Genomic DNA, 19526 nt, shown 5'->3' with positions numbered 1-19526 from the left:
AGACATGGTCAGTTAATTGGCAGGTGAAAGAAAATCTGTTTGGAGATGATGAGCATATCAAAGTGAATAGTCTACCAGGCAGTAACTGGACAAAGGGAATCAATGAGATGGCTGTGAAACCTGGCATAAACTTAGTGCATCACTGAAACAAAATTTGAAGCAGTAAGATCAGAATCAAAATGGTCACTAGTGTGCCATGCACTGATTCTGTAGCAAACCAGTCAGGCCTAAACTCTGTATAGATGAGAAAAAGATGAATTTCACTAAATCAAAATTACTCTTCTGATTGCAGGAAAGGTCTGAGTCTTTGGAAAGCCATTTTAACCCCGTGGAATCCTCAGCTAATCCTTACTTTGATGATCTGGACAGTGAACTGCAAATTTTTACTGAAGAAGACGGAGTGAAGATTTTGGGTACTAACAATATAGATCCTGAAGGACAACACGGATGTCTTTCCCCACCAAGGGATCACATTAAATCTAATACAATGGAAGTTCTGATTTCAGAAAAATCAGGTACATTGCAGTACACTAACATTTCAGAACTTGGTGACATTATTTGTTCACTCAGTCTATTTCCTACATGAATTTTAAAGCAAATAAAAAGCAAGTGGCAGAATAATCATCTATACTTGAGTCATTTTAGCCATGACTAGAAATGATTTAGGAGACCCAGTTATGATTAAAATTATCCTAATTTTTTTTCTTAAATTGTTTGGCATTTCTGCTGTGAACTGTATAAATTCTGGCATATTTGGGAAGTATAGAATTTGCCTGTGGTAAATTAACCAGTGTATGTGGAATCCAACAGCAAAGCTTGGCTATGCTGGAATTCACTCACATTTAAGCTGAAAATTGTCCTTGCACATTTTGTGTAAGGTTAGGAATGATTCAGGATCTTTGATTCCATTTATTTGAAGGGATATGGCTGCAAAGAAGAAAGGTAAAAAGATTTTGAATCATTTGTTTTAGTTGTTATGTTTTTAATTATTTGCAAGGTTTTTTAGGTTATTTAAATTCTATATTTTGAATAATACTTAATGCCCCTGAATGTCAAATACATCTCAGGCATAAAATATGGACCATTACAGAGTAAACCCCTACCCCGACACACTTTTTTTTTAAGAATTCTGTCCTTTCAGTAACAGGGTTAATTAATTTTTCAGTAGGGTGATTTTAAGTGGGAGTTTTGCATTCGGCCTGACTTGTTTGTGTTTGAGGTATGTTTATTCGAGCCGTTGGATCCAAAAGCATAATGGCCAGAAATGAAAAACTTTCGAACAGATAGACTTGACTTTAACAAGAAGAATTAATTAAAGCTTATAAAGCTAAACTTGTGTGCATTTGCCCGAAATTTTAATTAATTTGAATTGATAAGATTTCATTCAATCAATAGAGTGACTGAAAATTGCAGTTTCTTATCTAGGAAAAGATGTGTTGGCATTGGATAGGGTCCAGAAGAGGTTCACGAGAGTGATTTCACAAATGAAAGGGTTAACGTATGAGGAGCATTTGATAGCTCTGTACCTGTACTTGCTGGTGTTTACAGGAATGAGAAGGGATCTCATTGAAACCTATCAAATATTGAAAGGCCTAGACAGAGTGGATGTGGAGAGAATGTTTCCAGAAGTGTGTGAGTTTAGGACTAAGGTCCACAGCTTCAGATTAGAGGGATGTCCATTTAGAACAGAGATTAGAAGGAATTTCTTTAGCCAGAGAGTGGTGGTTCTGTGGAATTCATTGCCATGGATGGCTGTGGAGGTCAAGGCATTGAGTATATTTAAAGCAGAGGTTGATAGGTTCTTGGTGTGTCAGGGCATAAAAGATTGAGGATGAGGCAGGAAAATGGGGTTGAAAGGAATGATGGATCAGCCATGATGGACTAGAGTGTACTCGATGGGCAGAGTGGCCTAAGTCTGCTCCTATGTCTTAAGGTTTATGGTCTTGTGATGTTGCTAAGTCTTGAGGACTGAGTGGTAGGGAAAGGTTAAATAAGTTAGGACAGGGGTTCCCATCCTGCGGTCCATGGAACTCTTGATTAATGGTATAAAAAAAAGATTGGGAACTCCTGGGTTAGAACTTTATTCTTATGAGTAAGATAGGGTAAAAGCAAACACCTGGAACCAGAATAGATTTTGGGGGAATGGGAGTCACACGCTGTTGGCAGGCTGAAGGTCCCAAGTAAAATGTGGTCGAGCTGAAGCCATTCTGTAAAATAGTTCGTGTTTTTTACCCACGCAAGTTTGTCTTTGTTAAAGAACAAGCATAACAATGACCTTTATGTTTGAATCGCGCAATGGAAACCTGGATGTCCAGTTTAATAGACAAAGATCTTTGATATAATGAACACAAAATTTAGCTCTAACATAATTTCATTAGGTGTTTGGGTGGTGGGTTGCAGGTTTTTATTTTTTATAAATTTTCCCTTTTAATAATTACAGGTTAATGCAGTGTTATTTAGTAGACAGCACTGCTGATAGGCTAACAGAAAGGATACTGGCAGAGGACGGTGGTAAAATCACAAATGTTATCATTCTGAAAGATGATAGCAATTTGCCCAACAGAGTTCTTACCACTATGCTGGGTGGGACTTTGGCAATGCTTGACTGTTGTTGGAGGATTCATTGCTGGGATGCCATGACATTCTCAAACCTTTTTGGGTACTAGTATTGAGAGCTATTTCAATGACTGTCTAAGCATACTTCTCTTCAAGCTCCCTTAAGTGTTTGCAGGCCATTACTTCAACAAGGCAAAACCTAACATTATGACTGGCTGTGACACTTCACTCCCCGATGAGCTTAAGACTTGCTATGCATGTTTTGAAAGGAAGAATGAAACTACACCTGTGTGAATCCTTGCAGCATCTAGTGGCCTTGTGATCTCTATCTTGGAGGCTGACATCAGAACATCTTTCAAGGGGGTGAACCCGCTCAAGGCTTCAGGCCCTGATGGTGTACCTGGTAGGGCACTGAAAATGTGTGCTAACCAACTGGTGGGAGTCTTCAAGAACATTTTCAATCTCTCAGTGCTACAGTTAGAGGTTCCTACCTGCTTCAAAAAGGCAACAATCATACCAGTGCCAAAGAAGAGCAGGGTGAGCTGCCTCAAATACTGTCGCTGTAACTGGCTGGGTTGATCAGACCTAAACAATGAGCGTGTAAGAGATGTGGCAATAAGCATGCAAGCACAAGAAAGTAACATAAGCCTAATTTATTGTCATAAATAGAAGGCACAAATCAACCACATAAAATGCTATGTAGTAAGTCACAAAGATTTCAGGCTCACGATTTTTAGTCACCACTTGATTGTCGCCATTGTTGGGGGAAACTCCAAATTCCAACTCGGTCGTGAAACCGCCCTGGGGCCTCAGCACCAATTGTGATTTCCAGTCTCGGTGATGTCGAACTAACCCAGGGAAAGGTACTCCAATAAATACGAGTTCCGTAAGTGTAGAGCAATATACAGAGACAGACAAACTCTTCGATCTTTTGTTCTCATGCCATTAGCTGAGCTTAGTTTCTTTCATTCAAATAATACATGGGTTCATTAACAGTGTTCAGCATACTCTTATAAATCAATTAGACACTTTAATGTTCACTCCTTATCCATCAGTCCACCAATATTTTAACATTCCTTTAGTTAGAAAATAATATTGATTACATATAAACGATAAGCACGAATGCATATAAGGAATCTATTAAGTCACTAAGAAAGAATCCATCAACCTCATTGTCAAAGTGACCAGCAGACATTTAGTCATTAGCAGACATCCTCAAGTTAATGGTGCCTGAGACTAAGAAAGAATCCAGCTACTATCAACAAACATTACATGTTAATAGATCTACAGTGTTTGCCTTGTACAGACATTATACATGCTGCAAGCTCACAAAGAGTTAAATTATCATTTTGAACTGTTCAGACATTCATTAAATGTTTCAAAAAATTTAATACAACACAATTGCCCAGTGGCATTCTCATATGCTGTGATGAAGTGCTTTAAGAGGTTGGTCATGGCTAGAATCAACTTCTGCCTAAGCAAGGATATGGATTCACTGCAATTTGCTTATCACCACAATAGGTCTATAGCAGGCACAATTTTACTGGATCTTCACTTGGCTTTGGATCACATAGACAGCAGTAATACTGACATTAGGCTGCTGTTTATTGATTACAGATCAGCATTCAATACAGTCATACCCTCAGTTTTAATCTAAAGATCCAAGACCTGGGCCTCTGTACCAACCTCTGCACCGGATCCTTGATTTCCTCACTGGGTGACCAAAGTCTGTGGGGATCAGAAATAACATCTCCTCTTTGTGGACAATCAACAGTAGTGCATCTCAAGGGTGTATGCTTAGCTGGCTGCCCTCCTCTGTACACCCACAGAGATGTGGCTAGGAACAACTACTGGCAGAATTTCAGATGGTGACAAGAAGGCACATAAGAGCGAGATAGATCAGCTGAGTGGTGTTGCAGCAACAACCTTGCACTCAACGTTAGTATGACCAAGGAACTGATTGTGGACTTCAGGAAGGGGAAGTTGAGGGAACACACACCAGTCCTCATCGAATGATCAGAAGCAGAAAGGGTGAGCAGTTTCAAGTTCCTGGGTGTCAATATGTTTGAGGATCTACCCTGGTCCAACATATTTATACAATTACAAAGAAGGTATGATGGTGGCTATATTTTGGGAGTTTGAGGAGAATTGGTGTCAGCAAAGAAACTTGCAAATTTCTACACATGTACCATGGAGAGCATTCTAACTGGTTGCATCACCATCTGATATGGAGGGGCCACTGCAAAGGATTGGAAAATGTTGCAGAAAATTGTGAACTCTGCCAGCTTCATCATGGGACTAGCCTCCCCAGCATCTAGGACATCTTCAAAAGACAATGTCTCAAAAAAGCTGCATCCACCATTAAAGACCCCCATCACCCAGGACACATAATCTTCTTGTTGCTACCATCATGGAGGAGTTATGGGACCCTGAAGACACACTCAATGTTTCACATACAGCTTCTTCCCCTCTCCCGTCAGATTTCTGAATAGTCAATGAATTTATAAACACTACCTCAGTATTTTCCCCTCTCTTTTTGCTCTACTTATTTAATATTTTCTTGTTTTATATTTACAAATTATTGTAATTTTAAGTTTTTATTATTATGTATTGCAAAGTACTGCTGGTGCAAAACAAATTTCAGAACATGTCAGTGATATTAAACCTGATTCTGATTTTGAAACCAACGTACACAAAAAAAGAATGAGCATGCATGGCAAGTATCTGAAGTTCTAACTTTCTGCATGTGGGTGCTTTTGCTTGTCCTGTTTTGGTGGCTGTCTGATATCGGGCATTTCCAGGTCATGTTATGCAACTATGCCTCCTCACATTACAAGCATGATATCCCCCACCCTTGATATATAGCATACTCTGAAACAGCCATGATCTATCCCCCACCCTCACTACCTCCTAAGTCTTCCTTGAAATGCAGCTGAGGTCCAACTCCCCCTACCCCACCTCACTCTCCTACCACCACTCAAACCTGAGCTATTAAAATGTAGGTCTGTAATTTACCTTCTTCCTTGCTGGCTGGCCACACTGTCTCATACCAAGTACTAGTTTCAAAATCCCTGTGGTTGCCTGACATCCCTCTCTCTCCCACCCACCCCCTTTAAATTATAGGTGTTCCTCTGCTCTCTTCCTTTCTCCCCCCTGCAAAAAAAAACCTCCAAAGCTGCCAGAGTGCTGTTAAGTCCCAAAATTTAAGGGCCCAACTCGCAAGGTTATAATTCCAGTCTGTGGTTAATCTCCTGAATGCAGTCTGTGGAACAAAGGACTTGTGTTCAATTTTTTGGATGCAGAAGAATGCGATATCAAGTCACTTGTGTTTGAGGCCTCTGAAATCTGATACGGATAGTCATTTTTCAACTGTGTCTCTGCAATTCTATCTGACCTTCAGGTGCAACAGAATGTCTAACCAGTAACACGTATGTCAATTTCTGAAGAGGAGGATTACGTAATTACAATAGTGATTGAAATAAACTAAAGACATGTCTGTTTATTCCAGATCTCTCCGTGAATCCACAGCTAGACAGTTAAAATTCTTTACACAGTATGAGGAGGGAATGGTACTGACAAGGTTAATCCTAAGCACGGAAACTTCAGATATCTAAATTGAAAAACATAGAGTCGATCCATGAACATGTTATATTCATTGGAAAATTCATGTTTGCTTTTCCATCTTGCCTGTCTTCCAGGGATCCCTCCTACTCCAACAGATTCAGAGGAGAATTCTGATGATCATTTAACTATCCAAGATCAGACAATACCATTAAAAAATGAATCTGGTAGGAATATATTTTTAACACGAGGAACTGATTTGAATTTAACACATTTTCTTGTGTTTTGGAGACGTAATGTAAAGATTTTTACTCCTCAAGTATGTGAAGGATGTAAGAAATAAAGTCAATTCAATTCTGAAGAAACCTATTCAAGAATGCTTGCTCTCTTTGCATGCTGAATGATTTGTGTGTTGTTTTAAACAATCCCAATTTAATTTGTATTTTTTTCACTAAACTCTTGATAACTTGAAAGTTTAGTTGTTTTTGTTTTGAGTAACAGCTAAAAGAAATGGTGAAATTCACAATAGTGCGCAAGCATTTAATCAATGCTTAAATAAACTCCGGACTGAATTTCTGAACTTTGATTATTGACCATTACTGATTTAAACTGACCATTACTTAACATAAAGAGTTTCCATTGATCTCCTGTTGGCATGGTAATACTTGTCATTTCTGAGAATCACTTTCATAATCTATTTAAGTGATCACAAATGAGAATCATAAAGATGGTTTTATATCATGAACAGTAGCAGCATCCCAAAGAATTGTCAAAACACTACCTTATTCTCTTCCAATAATCCATTCTACTCATCCAATTCAGAATGGGTTTCAGAGGATTGGAAACTTTTTTTCTTTTTGTATTTACAAAGTCTGGAGTTCTGACAGCAGGTCTTTGGACCCGGGAAAGGATTGTCAACCATTGCTGCTAGAACTAAGTAAACCACTCAATTTGTTTTGGAACGCTGACCGAAGTGGGAGTCTCTTATATCACTGTAATACAAAGATCTCTCATGCATAAATCAAAATATTGATTAAATGCACATCAACTTGTCTCCAGATTCACAGCACAAGGAATAGGTTCTGTAATGATTGTTTGAAGATATCCTAAGATTGCTGCACAAAATGTTTTATCTGACAAACTGAGTAAGCTTATAATAATAAGTAAAATTATTGGAATCTAATGTGAAGTATTTCTAATACAACTTCAGGGCAGCTTCCATACTGGAAACCATAACACACATTTGTATGTGAGAATCAATAATAATTTTTTCAGGTTTTTTAAGTCTATGATACATTTAGACATGGTGCATACGAGTGGAATTGCAAAAATTACCACCTTTGTTTCTGGAAATTGTGCTACTTCAGTACATTTTAAGAGAAATCAATGTTTAAGTTGAGTATAGACTTTTTTTTAGCAATTCAGGTACAATATCATTTATTAATATTTGTACATAACTGACATAAGGACCATATAGGAGTTTAAAAATTCAAGGCCATATACACACATAGCACCATATAAGCAGCATTTACAAGGAAAACTTAACAAATTATGCACATTTGTTTACAAGAAAGCACAACTGGAACAAAATAAAATCATAATGTAATGCCTGTCGAGTCTCCTCTTATCTTTCAGTGATACAGAGAAAACAACTGAAATTTATCTAACCTCTCCTTATAGCAAACACTCTCTAGTTCAGGCAATATTTTGACAAGTTTCATCTGTACCCTTTTGTTCTCCATATCATTCCTATAATAGAGTGATCAGAATTACACACAATACTCCAACTGCAGTGAAACCAATGTTCCATGTTGCTGTAACATGAATTGTTTACTCTTATACTCAATTCCCTAACCAATGAAGGCAGACATGATGTATACCTTCTTTATAACCTCTTTGACTTGTGTAGCCACTTTCAAGAAGCTAGGTGTCTGCTCCCCAAGAGCATGCCATTAACTGTATACTTTACCTTTTTCCTCCCTAAATGTGGAACCTCACATTGGCTTGGTTTAAATTCCATCTTCCATTTCTCTACCTGTATCTGTACTGATCTATAATCTTCTTGTATCAGTTGATATCCCTCTACACTGTCCACAACTGCACCAAATCTATGTGGTCTGCAAACATACTGACCCATTCACCTACATTTTCATCAAAGTGATATGTAAATCACAAGCAGCAGACTCCCCAGCACTAATCCCTGTGGAGCACTGCTGGTCACAGATCACAGGCCTTCAGCCTGAATAGCTCCCTCCAACACTATTCTGTTTTTAATGGGCAAGCCTATTCTGAATCCAATCTATCTATGTTACTGTGGATTCCATGCATCTTAATCTTCTGGATCAACTATCAGGGATATTGTCAAATGAGTAATGCTAAAGGTGTAACACTGAAGTAACACAATTTGACAAAAAAGTGAACTATTTATTAACATATTTAAATTAGGCTCACATTTTGCAATTTAAAATTTATGACACTGTCTGAGCTTTGCAATATTTTGGAAATGGAACCAAGAGCTGAAGGCCTTTTACAGCATTTCTTTCTTGGACAATGAAGAGCAGGTGTGTTGTCCTTGCTCTTTCATATAAGCCTTATCATTCACAACCTTGCTCAATCCCCAGCTGTGATTGTCATCTTTTCTTCATCCTGTGCCTTGATGCCTTCAGCTGAGGTGCATTCCTGAGGAGTCCTAGTTTTAGCAGCTTTGGGCAGTGGTTTTCACAATTGACATTGCATAGATTGGAAGTGATGCTCTATTGCCTTTAAGGCGTAATTATTATTGTCTGAAGAAATAGTAACAAAGATCATTCCTTAATAAATACTAGATAATTATAAGCAAGAGGATTTAGTTGACAAAGCTGAAGATTCCCAACTTGAAGAAGCAATAGCAAAAATGAAAACATTGGATAAGATTTTGGTAATGAAAGAAGAAAAAGAAAGGCAAGTGAAGAAACAGGGAGAAGAACTAAGGAAAAAGCTTTGGGAAGAACTTGAGGTAAATTGGCATTAGAAATCCTTGTATTAATTCTGTTTCTCTTCAGATTAATGTCAGTAAAAAGCAATGAAAATTATTGCCTTTCTTGAGCTGAGTACAAAATAAATCATTTATTTTGTCAAATGAACGACAATTTTCAGGGTCCCTTCTGTCTTGATAAATCTTGTATCTTTATTGTGAAATCTCATTTTTAACTGTTTGCTGATGATGTTCAAAAATGTTACCTAATGTTCATACTTGCATATATAAAATGTGGAAATTGTACTTGCTGAAATTTCTCAATTTATCTCTTTTACCTTTTTGGTTCGTAAGTTTACTTGTGAAATCATGTAACCATATAACAATTACAGCACAGAAACAGGCCATCTCTGCCCTTCTAGTCTGTGCCGAACTCTTACCTGATCCTATTCCCACCGACCTGCACTCAGTCCATAACCCTCCATTCTTTACCTGTCCATATATCTATCCAATTTAACTTTAAATGACAACATAGAACCTGGCTCAAATTGATAATGAAAATTAAAACTTGAGATTAAATCTTCCCTTTATTTTGAGATCATTTAATTTTTTTGTCATAAGTATAACTGATTAATGGAATTTTGCTTCTGGGGTTGAAACAATGTATTTTTTGGATTTAGCTGTCATATTATGCATTTATTGAGTACATATTTTTATTTTTGGGAAATGGGCTTTGCTGGCACTGCTGCATTTATTGTATGTCTTGTCATTTGTTTCTTGAAATAGTGGTGTTATGTTTTCTCAATGAATTTCTAGAATTCTTAAGGTCATGACACCCTTATGATCGTATTGATTAAGGAACTATTGGATTTTTATTCCAGAATAATTAATCAGAATCAGATTTAATATTGCTGGCATATGTCGTGAAATTTGGTAATGAAGGCATGATCATGGATGTCTGAGGCAGGATTGAATGTAAATTGAACAGGATTGTATTCTTATCATATTGTTGCATTTGAGGTGTTAAGAGTTGAATTTGGAACAAATATCGGCATTTTTGAAGTTGTTAGCAAACTAGTCTATAATTGTCTTGAATTTAAATTTGTGATTCCAGTATTGCAACTGTAACTTTCTGTGATAGCTCTGAGGTTGTTTACTTTCTAGAGTGAGTTATTTTGTAATTAAGTTCGATGTTTATTTTTTATTGTGCAACATTCATGGTGACCCAATCTAATTCCTAATTTCTATTTCACTAAATTTGTGGGGTTTTTTTTCTATGCATATTCTCACTATTATAATTCCTCCTGGGTTAAAACAGTTGGGTTTTTGAAATGGAAACTGGGAAAATGTTTAGATTACACACGATAAAGTCTGCAGATGGTGGAAGTACAAAGCAATACACACAAAATGCCAGAGGAATTCAGCAGGTCAGGCAGCATCTATGGAAGTGAATAAACTGTTGATGTTTTGGGCTGAGACCCTTCATCAGGACTTTATTTAGATTAATGTTCCTAACAGAAGAAGTTATTTGGCGAGCACATTTGGAAGAGTGATGGGAAGTGAATGTGAAATGACTAGTTAGGAAAGATTTTAGAGATTTTAAAAAATGTATGTTTCAACATGGATTTGAAGAGAGGAGTTTAAATCTTAGCAAAACTTTTATTTAACAAGGAGGAAACGGAAATGCAAAAGAAGTTATTGGAAAATTTGGAAAATGTCTAAAGAATGGCATGAAATAAAATGCAATGCTAGCAATTAGGAAACAAATTGATTTAAAGACTGAGAAAATAACATGATGAAAGTAACTTTTTTGACAGATGTGGGAGTAAGTTTTCACCTTCACTGCTTAGGTTGACTGGTAATCTGTCACCTTAGTTCTTCTGCCTGGTTCCCATTCCATTATGGAATCAATATGACATGGGTTCCACAGTGACTGAGCAATTTACTCCATAGCTCACTGATGACAAGTGTTGATGACAAAAAATCGGCAAAATAAAGTGAAGTTGAGCCGACAGCTGAAGATAATAAACTCTACAGTAAAAAAACAATAGAAAGGCAAGAATATGGAAGAAATGAAAAAGAATTGCAAAAACAAGAAAGTAAATTATCTGTTAGTATATTAAGCTGTAGTATAAAGCAATTTATTTTGTTCAGTATAGATAGTAAAAAATCAACCTTTTATAGTACCCTTTTATTAAGCTTGATTATTTGGTAGGAAAAGAGTGAGAAAGAGACTCGGAGGAACACAAGCAGCAGGAATGTGATTACTGAAAAGTCAGTTGCAGAAAAAGTAAGTTCTGAGGAAACAATTCCTTGTATAAAATTTATTGTCAAATAAAGAAGTGCACAATAGTAAGAGCAGGGAACATAGCATTAATTATATAAAGTAACTCATTCACTTTGAACATGAATAGGATATTATTGTTACATTAATGGCTATGGGGTAAAGACCTCTTTTAAGAAGTTGGTGTCGTGGTATTACAATCCTGATTATCTTTTTTCTCTCCACTCTGCTGCATGAGAGAATGTATTCTCAACTGCACATTTCAACATTTCAACATTTTTTTTCCCATAGTATCGATGTCAACCCTGCTGTTCAGTATGCTATCCAAATTAATTCTCGAGATTGTATTTATTTTTGCAGATCAGTGTTATGTGTCAGTTGGAAAAAATCTACTAACAGTTCCATAATTTTACTGAAAGTAATACTTAGTATACTGTTGCTTGATTAATGTCATTTTCTACAAGACATAGACTTAATGTTTCATTTGCAACTTGAGGATCTCAAGCAGTTGTTGTCTTGTTATTTCTTTTATGTTATGCCTTTTTATTTCCTGATATTAGAAAGCACCTTTGAATCTGTATTGTGCCATGTACAGTACATCACTCTTCATATTGGAGCCCAAATCGGCACATTCTCCCATAAATGTGGTCTAAAAAGATTCTTACATGTATTCACAATTACACTGAGTTTTATATCTTTTTGTATGTAACCATAAGACCTATATTCTTAAGTATGAGTTCACAAACTGGAGAGTATTGTCATCTTCTTCCACATTATGTCTTTGCTAATCCTTGATTATGGTGGCTACTATCTTTAAATAAGTATTGAAGTATAAATGATCTTATGGTATTTCGTTATCAGTTGTAAATGTTAATCAAAATAATGCAAATTTTAACCCCAATGAATAAGTACTTTATTTGTTCTGTTTATTATTGTTCAATTATAACTGTTTGAAATATGAACCTTCTTCCTTAAAGAAAACCTTACATAAATGCTAATTTTTGTTTCTGTAAGCTCTAATGACCTAAATGCTAATGATGTTTGTGTTGAAAAATGATATTACAACTGTAGTCTTTGTAATTTATTTGCTTTTGAAAAGTGTTTAATGATGTAATATTATTTTAATCAACCCCCTATGATCACATTGTTATGAAAAACAATTACTCCGTAAAAGTAATTAAATATAAATACTTCATTTATATTTGAATTCATACTATAATATCATAGTAAATTTGTATGTGAAAATTGGAAAATGTTTGCAGTTAAGAATTAATAATTTTCTTTGTTTCAGAATGCAAAACCTGAAGGAATGTTTGAGCACCCTGAGGTGACAGAAAATACAATGAGATTCCTAGCTCTGACACCAGGTGGAAATGGTGAGTCAGAAGAAATATGTAGGCTGGTTAATTATACAAAATACTATGACATTTATTAAAATAATTGAAGCTATAAAACCTAACTGCACGTATTCTGAAATAAAAATTCGTCAAGAAGGTTTAGTTGCTTGGCATTCAGGATGAAGTAGGAAACTGGATTAGACATTTTTTTTGTGGGAGAATCTAAGGAGTGGTAGTAGTTAGTTGTCTCTCTAACTGGAGGCCTGCGACTAGTAGTGTGCCATAGGGATTGGTGCTGTGTCTGTTGTTGTTTGTGATCTATAAATGTATATCAATGATCTGGATGATCACGTAGTAAATTGAATCAGCAGTTCTGCAGATGACACCAAGACAGGTGATGTAGTGGACAGCAAGGAAGGTTATCAAAGCTTTCAGCGGGATTTGGATCAGCTGAAAAATGGCAGGTGGATTTTAACGAAAACAAGTGTGGGGTGTTGCACTTTTGGAGGACAAACCAGGGTAGGACTTGCACAGTGAGCAGTATGGCACCGTGGAGTGTGGTAGAACAGAGAGATCTGGGTATATGGATCCATAGTTCCTTAAAAATGGTGTCATCGGTAAATAAGGTCATAAGGCAAACTTTTGCCTCATTGGCCTTCATAAGTCAAGGTAACGAGTACAGGAGTTGGGATGTAAGGTTGAACTTGTATAAGATGTTGGTGAGGCCTGATTTGGAGTATTGTGTGCAGTTCAGGTCACCTATCTATTGTGTGGAGAAAATTTACAAGGACGTTGCCAGGACTTGAGAACCTTAGTTAAAGGGAAATGTTAAATAGGTGAGAACTTCATTCCCCAGAGTGGAAGAGTGTGAGGGGCATAGAGAGGGTAAAGGCAAGTTTTGTAACTACAGAAACTAATTGAAAGGAAAAATACAGGAGCCAGGATATTTGTCTACAGAGTTTTTTTCCTCCTTTATATTTAGTCAGACACTCACCTATGACATGGTGGCATAATAACATATGCCATTCATGTACTTCTTACATAAAACCATATGAATTGCATAAACAAGCAAAGAATACTGAATCAAACAATATATCTCCAATATTAATCAAATATTAAATACACTACACTCCTCCCTGCTTAGCTATAAACTCCAACAATATAGAATACATCTTGACTCTTAACTCAAATATGTATACTATATAATACAGCTCCTAAATAGACATCCATAGCATAGTAAATTTAAAATAGTTCCATTCAGGTCTAAAGATTGAAGTTCTGTGGAGGATTTCTTATTCTTGTGGATAACGTCTTTCCTGACAACGGGTGGAGGGTCTCTTTGCTTGGCAGATGAGATTTGTAGCTGTGAAACAATCTCAGGTTCTGGGGCTTCCTTAGTGGTGTTTGTAGGAGTTGACTCTGGGACTGCAGAAAGCTGTTCTGACAGCTCTGACAAGTTCCTTCTCTAACAGTTGACTCTGCTCTCCTCAACTGGTGATATCATCTCCAGATGACTTGAGGTGCAATCTCTGCTGTGTAGGAGAGAGGTCCCATTCTATCCTTAATCTTTCCAACCACCCACTTTTAATCATCTCTGTAGTCCCTCACCAGAATCGCTTGTCCAGGTGTGAAACATCAAACCTCCTTGCTTGAGGAGCCCTCAACTTGCATCCGCTGTTTGTCCTGCATACTCCTTCTGAGACTGGGTTTGAGGAGATCCAAGTGTGAGCGCAAGGGACAACCAAGGAACAGCATAGACGGTGAGATGTTTGTTATGGACTGTTACATTGCAATATGCAAAGAGGAAATTGGCATGCTTCTGATTCAGTGTCATGTATTCTGTCGACATTACACGCACTGTGTTCTTTAGACCCTGGACAAACGTTTCTGTCAAGCCATTTGTAACTGGGTTGTACAGTGCAAATATAATGTGTCTTATCCTGTTTATTCTCCTGAATGACAGAAACTGTTCTGTACCAAACTGTGGTCCATGGTCACTGACTAAGTGTCTGGAACACTAGTCCTTGAGAAGAGGCTTCTCAACACATCAGCAGTGTGCAACTGTAATGGAGGCTATTGGAAACACTCCTGCCTACTTCGTAGCTGTATCCACTACTACTAAGAAATTTGTGCCTATGATGGCAAAATCCACATGAATCCTCTGCCAGGGCAATGCAGGTCATTCAATGGGATGGAAAGGCTCTGCTCTTGGCATCTTCTGGTAGCATTGGCATCCCGACAGTGTATGTCAAGCTGCTTGAACTGCTGATCTATTGCAAACCACCAGACAAAGCTTTCAACCAGCGCCTTCATTTTAACCACGCCTAGACAACCAGTATGCAGCTCCTCCAACACTAGTTCTCAGGTTGGATGGTATAACAACTCTCAATCCCCACATAAGGCAACCCTGTTGAAGGCAATTCATCCCAGTACTAGTCAAAATGGGGGAACTCAATCGTGGGATTGAGTTTACGAGCTGAGAAGTAATGCTGCAGCTGTATAGGACCCTGGTCAGACCCCACTTGGAGTACTGTGCTCAGTTCTGGTTGCCTCACTACAGGAAGGACATAGAGGAGATTTACAAGGATGTTGCCTGGATTGGGGAGCATGCCTTATGAGAATAGGTTGAGTGGACTCTGCCTTTTCTCCTTGGAGCGACTGAGGATAAGAGGTGACCTGATAGAGGTGTACAAGATATTGAGAGGCATTGATCGTGTGGATAGTCAGAGCCTTTTCCCCAGGGCTGAAATGGCGAGCATGAGAGGGCATAACTTTAAGGTGCTTGGAAGTAGGTACAGATGAGATGTCAGGGGTAAGTTTTTTACGCAGAGAGTGGTGAGTGCATGGAATCGGTAGTGGTGGTGGAGGCAGAAATGATAGGGTCTTTTAAGAGACTCCTGGATGTCTACATGGAGCTTAGAAAAATAGAGGGCTATGGGTAAAGCCTAGGTAGCTCTAAGGTAGGGCCATGTTCGGCACAGCTTTGTGGGCCGAAGGGCCTGTATTCTGCTGGAGGTTTTCTACGTTTCTATAACTGTATCTGCTGCACATTCTGGCCATTTTGTGTGGCCATGTAGATCTGATACAGTATGGGGTCTTCTGTGGTTTTTCTTTGGACCATAGCTGCCACAATTGGGAGACTCTATTTGCCTCTTTTGTAAATTTTTCAAGTATTTCCTTTTAAATGGGACAATCCATCAGCATTTCCATGATTAATTGTCCTCTTGAATTCAACCTTGTAATTGTGTCCTTCGTGGAACACATTTCTATGGATTGAAAATGAACATTAATGGTTGATGATCAGTAATGAGGGTGAACTCTCTCCCTTACAAGTACTAGTTGAAATATTTTACAGCCAAACCAGACTCAAAGCCTGTCTGTCATTCTGTGCATAATTTTTCTCTGCAGCTGTAAAGGAACATGATGTAAAAGCTAAAGATATGACTGCATCGATACCATAAGGTGAAGCATCACAGGCAAACTTTACTAGATGATGTGGATCATAATGTGTGAATATGATATCTGATGTCACCATTTCCTTTCCCTTTTGGGAAGCCAGCTCATACTGCTTTGTACATTCTCATTTCTTCCCCGTTTATAGTGAGTTCAAGTGGTGGAGCAGAGCAGCCAGGTTTGGCAAGAAGCTATTATTGTAATTGACAAATTATAAAAAGGGATCCCAACTGTGACACATCCTTTCACTTTGGGGCATTCAATACTTTTTGAGCTTTCTTTGCACGTTTATGTAATGCGTGTGCATCAATGATGTGCATCAGTGATGCTTGGTTTAAAGAATCCACACTTGTTGTGTTATACTCGGAGCACATAATCTTCTAATCATTTTAATGCTGTCTTGAGATTTTGGAGATGATCTTTGTCATCCTCATGGGTAACATTTATGTCATCCAGATAACACTGAGTGCTTTGGTAGCATTGCAACACCTGGTCCATAGCTTTCTGCCAGAGTGCAGGTGCAGATGTTGCTCCAATGTTCACCAATTATAACACTAAAGCCCTTTGTAAGTGTCAATGGTGAGAAACTCTTTGGACTCTTCTTCCATTACCATGAGGGTATTAATTTACTTTCAGTACTAGGTTTATGGTGACCTTAAAATCACCACAGATCCTGATAGACCCATCCCTCTTAATTACTGGGACCTCTGGTGTTGTCTATGTACTCCACTCAACCTTGGAAAGAATTCCTTCAGCCTCCATGCAATCTAGCTCACTGAGTACTTTATCATGGATGGTTTAAGGAACTGGACATGCTTTGTTAAACTTGGGAGTGGCATTGTCATTTAACACTATTTTGCCCTTGATATGTATGAGTTTTGCAATGCCATCCTTGGACACTGCTGTGGCATCATCCAGAACGTTTCTTAATTTGTTTTCAATTGACTCTATTCCAGGGGATATGGCATGCAAATTGTGGATGGATCTCCAATCAAGTTGTAGTTGTCTCAGCCAATCACGGACTCACAATGCTGGCCCTTCTGTTTTTACCACATACGAGCCCAATGTATTTCATTGTTACGAATGTCATTCCCGCTGGAGTTATCTTTTCTACAGTATAAGTTCTTGGTTGGATATTTGCAGGCTTCAGTTCATTATCTTTGAAATGCTGTTCAAACTCATTTTGTGGAATTACTGAAACAGCCCAGCCAGCGTCCAATTCATTTTAATTTGCTGTTCACTTCTGTTATAAGCCATGTTACTTATCTCTTGTTAGCTTTCACTATGTTAGTCTCAAGGCTACCTAGTTCTGTGTCACTTTGAGCATTATCAGATTTTTCATCAATAGCATGCAGATTAGTGCTCTTTTTGAAACTGCAAATATGGCTTTTTATCTTTTTCCCTTCCCTGTGCAGTCTAATTATTTTTGTCTGTCTGACATGCTCTTTGTATGTATCCTACTTTATTGCATTTTCTGCAATTTTTGCCTTTAAACCTGCTTTGGTCTAGTGTATGTGATCCCTTGCCACAATAGTAACACAATTTGTTCAACAGGACAGGTTTCTGTTTAGATGTTGCAATTTTACTCACACTCACTTCCACTTCAATTGACTTCTACTCAATTATATGTCTGTCTGTGATTTCTATTGATACTCTGATTTCAATTGTTCTTTTAAATGTGGGTTGTGCTTCAATTAGGAGCCATTTTTGAATACTTTCTTGTAAGATACCACCAACTAAACAATCTCTCAGTGCATTATTAAACCTATCATTAAAATGACAATGCTTGGTCAATTCAGCCACTTAAGCTGAAATGGACGCCCTTCCTTTTGATTCCGCTTATGAAACATAAAGCGCTCTGCAATGAACAATGGTTTCAGTTCTAAATGTTCTTTCATTTTGTTCACAATATCAGAAAAGCTTATTTTGGCTGTTTTGGTTGGAGCAGTTAAACTTATAACAAACTGCATGCTTTTCTACTCATTGTACTCAGCAATACTGGCACTCGATTATCATCAGCTATTTCATTTGTTTCAAGATACCGCAAAAGTCTTTCAGTATATGTTATCTAGCTAGCTGTTGTGCAATCGAATGCATCTGTCTTTCTGACGTAGCCGGGTGTTCCTGCTTTTTAAAATTTATTATTATTGTTACTCATTGCTTATGAACCCATGGCCATACTCATTGCTTGTTAATTTTGTCCATTCTCTGACTTTTTAAAATCTTGACCGTCTCTCTTCACTTCCAAAGAACAACATGCTATGCTTCAACAAGTTGGTAGTTGGGTTCATTTGAAACTTCTTCATTGCTGTTGTTATGTTTTAGTAACTCCAGAGCATAATCAAAAGAAAAAACACAGGAGCCAGATACTTGTGTACTTTGTTTTTCTCCTAGTGGTGGCATAATGTCATATGCTATTCACATACTATTTACAGTACTGTGCAAAAGTCTTAGGCACATATCTAGCTAGGGTGCCTAAGACTTTTGAACAGTCCTGTAGTAATTTTTTGTAATGCACTGTATTGCTGTTGCAAAAACCCTCAAATTCTTGACCTACGTGAGTGATGATAACCCTGAGTCTGATATGGGTCTCGACTGTGGATTGAGAGTAGGAAGGAAACTGGGTGAGGGGAATCATGGCTTTGAAAAGAGAAGGGAGAGGGAAGGGAGCAGGAAGCATCCGAGACATTCTGTAATAAAACAATTGTTTGTAATCGAATGACCTTGCTTCGTGTCTCAGGACTGGGTGTGCCTGCAGCCATGCCACCCCATCACCTTGTTACTCATTCTCTGCCACGTGTCCACACATCTCCTGCAGCACTCCACCCTCGGCATTTCCAACATCCTTGGCTCCCACCAGATTTACAAACTCGCTCTCCGCTCCATGTTTACAAATACAGTACTGTGCACCTTAGCTCTATATATGTGCCCAGGATTTTTGCACAGTACTGTATATAAACCCATAATGAATTATGTAAGCAAACAATATACTTACAATATTACTCAAATATTACTGGAATATTAAAGGTAGTACAGCAAGCAGACTTTTTCCACTGTGTTTGGCTGGGACTAAACGTAGAGGTGATGGGTTAAGGCTGAAAGGTGAAATGTTTAAGGGGGGCATAAGGAGGAACTTCTTCACTGAGGGTGGTGAGAGTGTGGAACAAGTTGCCTGCTGAAATGTGGGATGCCCGTTCAATTTCAACACTTAAGAGCAAGTTGGATCGATTCATCATGGATAAAACCCTCCGCTGCCACTGAGCACATCTATGTGGAGTGCTGTTACAGGAAAGCAGCATTGATCGTCTGGGATCCCATTACTTAGGTCATGCTCTCTTCTCGCTGCTACCATCAGCAAAAAGGTGCTGGAGCCTCAGGACTC

General features: G+C 38.0%; 1 protein-coding gene across 3 annotated transcripts in view; it reads left to right on the top strand.

The window, feature by feature from the left end:
• The window catches only part of fsip1 (fibrous sheath interacting protein 1), a 413443-nt gene that overhangs the window by 20631 nt on the left and 373286 nt on the right, over positions 1 to 19526 (top strand). For all 3 annotated transcript variants that reach the window (XR_010018372.1, XM_063051206.1, XM_063051194.1), the window contains exons 3-6: positions 293 to 515; positions 6255 to 6344; positions 8943 to 9112; positions 12646 to 12730. Coding sequence is in view for 2 of the 3 variants with exons in the window: in XM_063051206.1 (XP_062907276.1) it covers positions 293 to 515; positions 6255 to 6344; positions 8943 to 9112; positions 12646 to 12730 (568 nt within the window). In the remaining variant the exon portion in view is untranslated. The remainder of the gene's footprint in view (positions 1 to 292; positions 516 to 6254; positions 6345 to 8942; positions 9113 to 12645; positions 12731 to 19526) is intronic.

This window comes from Mobula hypostoma, chromosome 1 (genome assembly GCF_963921235.1).
Source record: "Mobula hypostoma chromosome 1, sMobHyp1.1, whole genome shotgun sequence".
Taxonomy (NCBI): Eukaryota; Metazoa; Chordata; class Chondrichthyes; order Myliobatiformes; family Myliobatidae; genus Mobula; species Mobula hypostoma.
The sequence above is the reverse complement of the archived record's forward strand: the minus strand, read 5'-3'. Positions and strand labels throughout refer to the sequence as shown.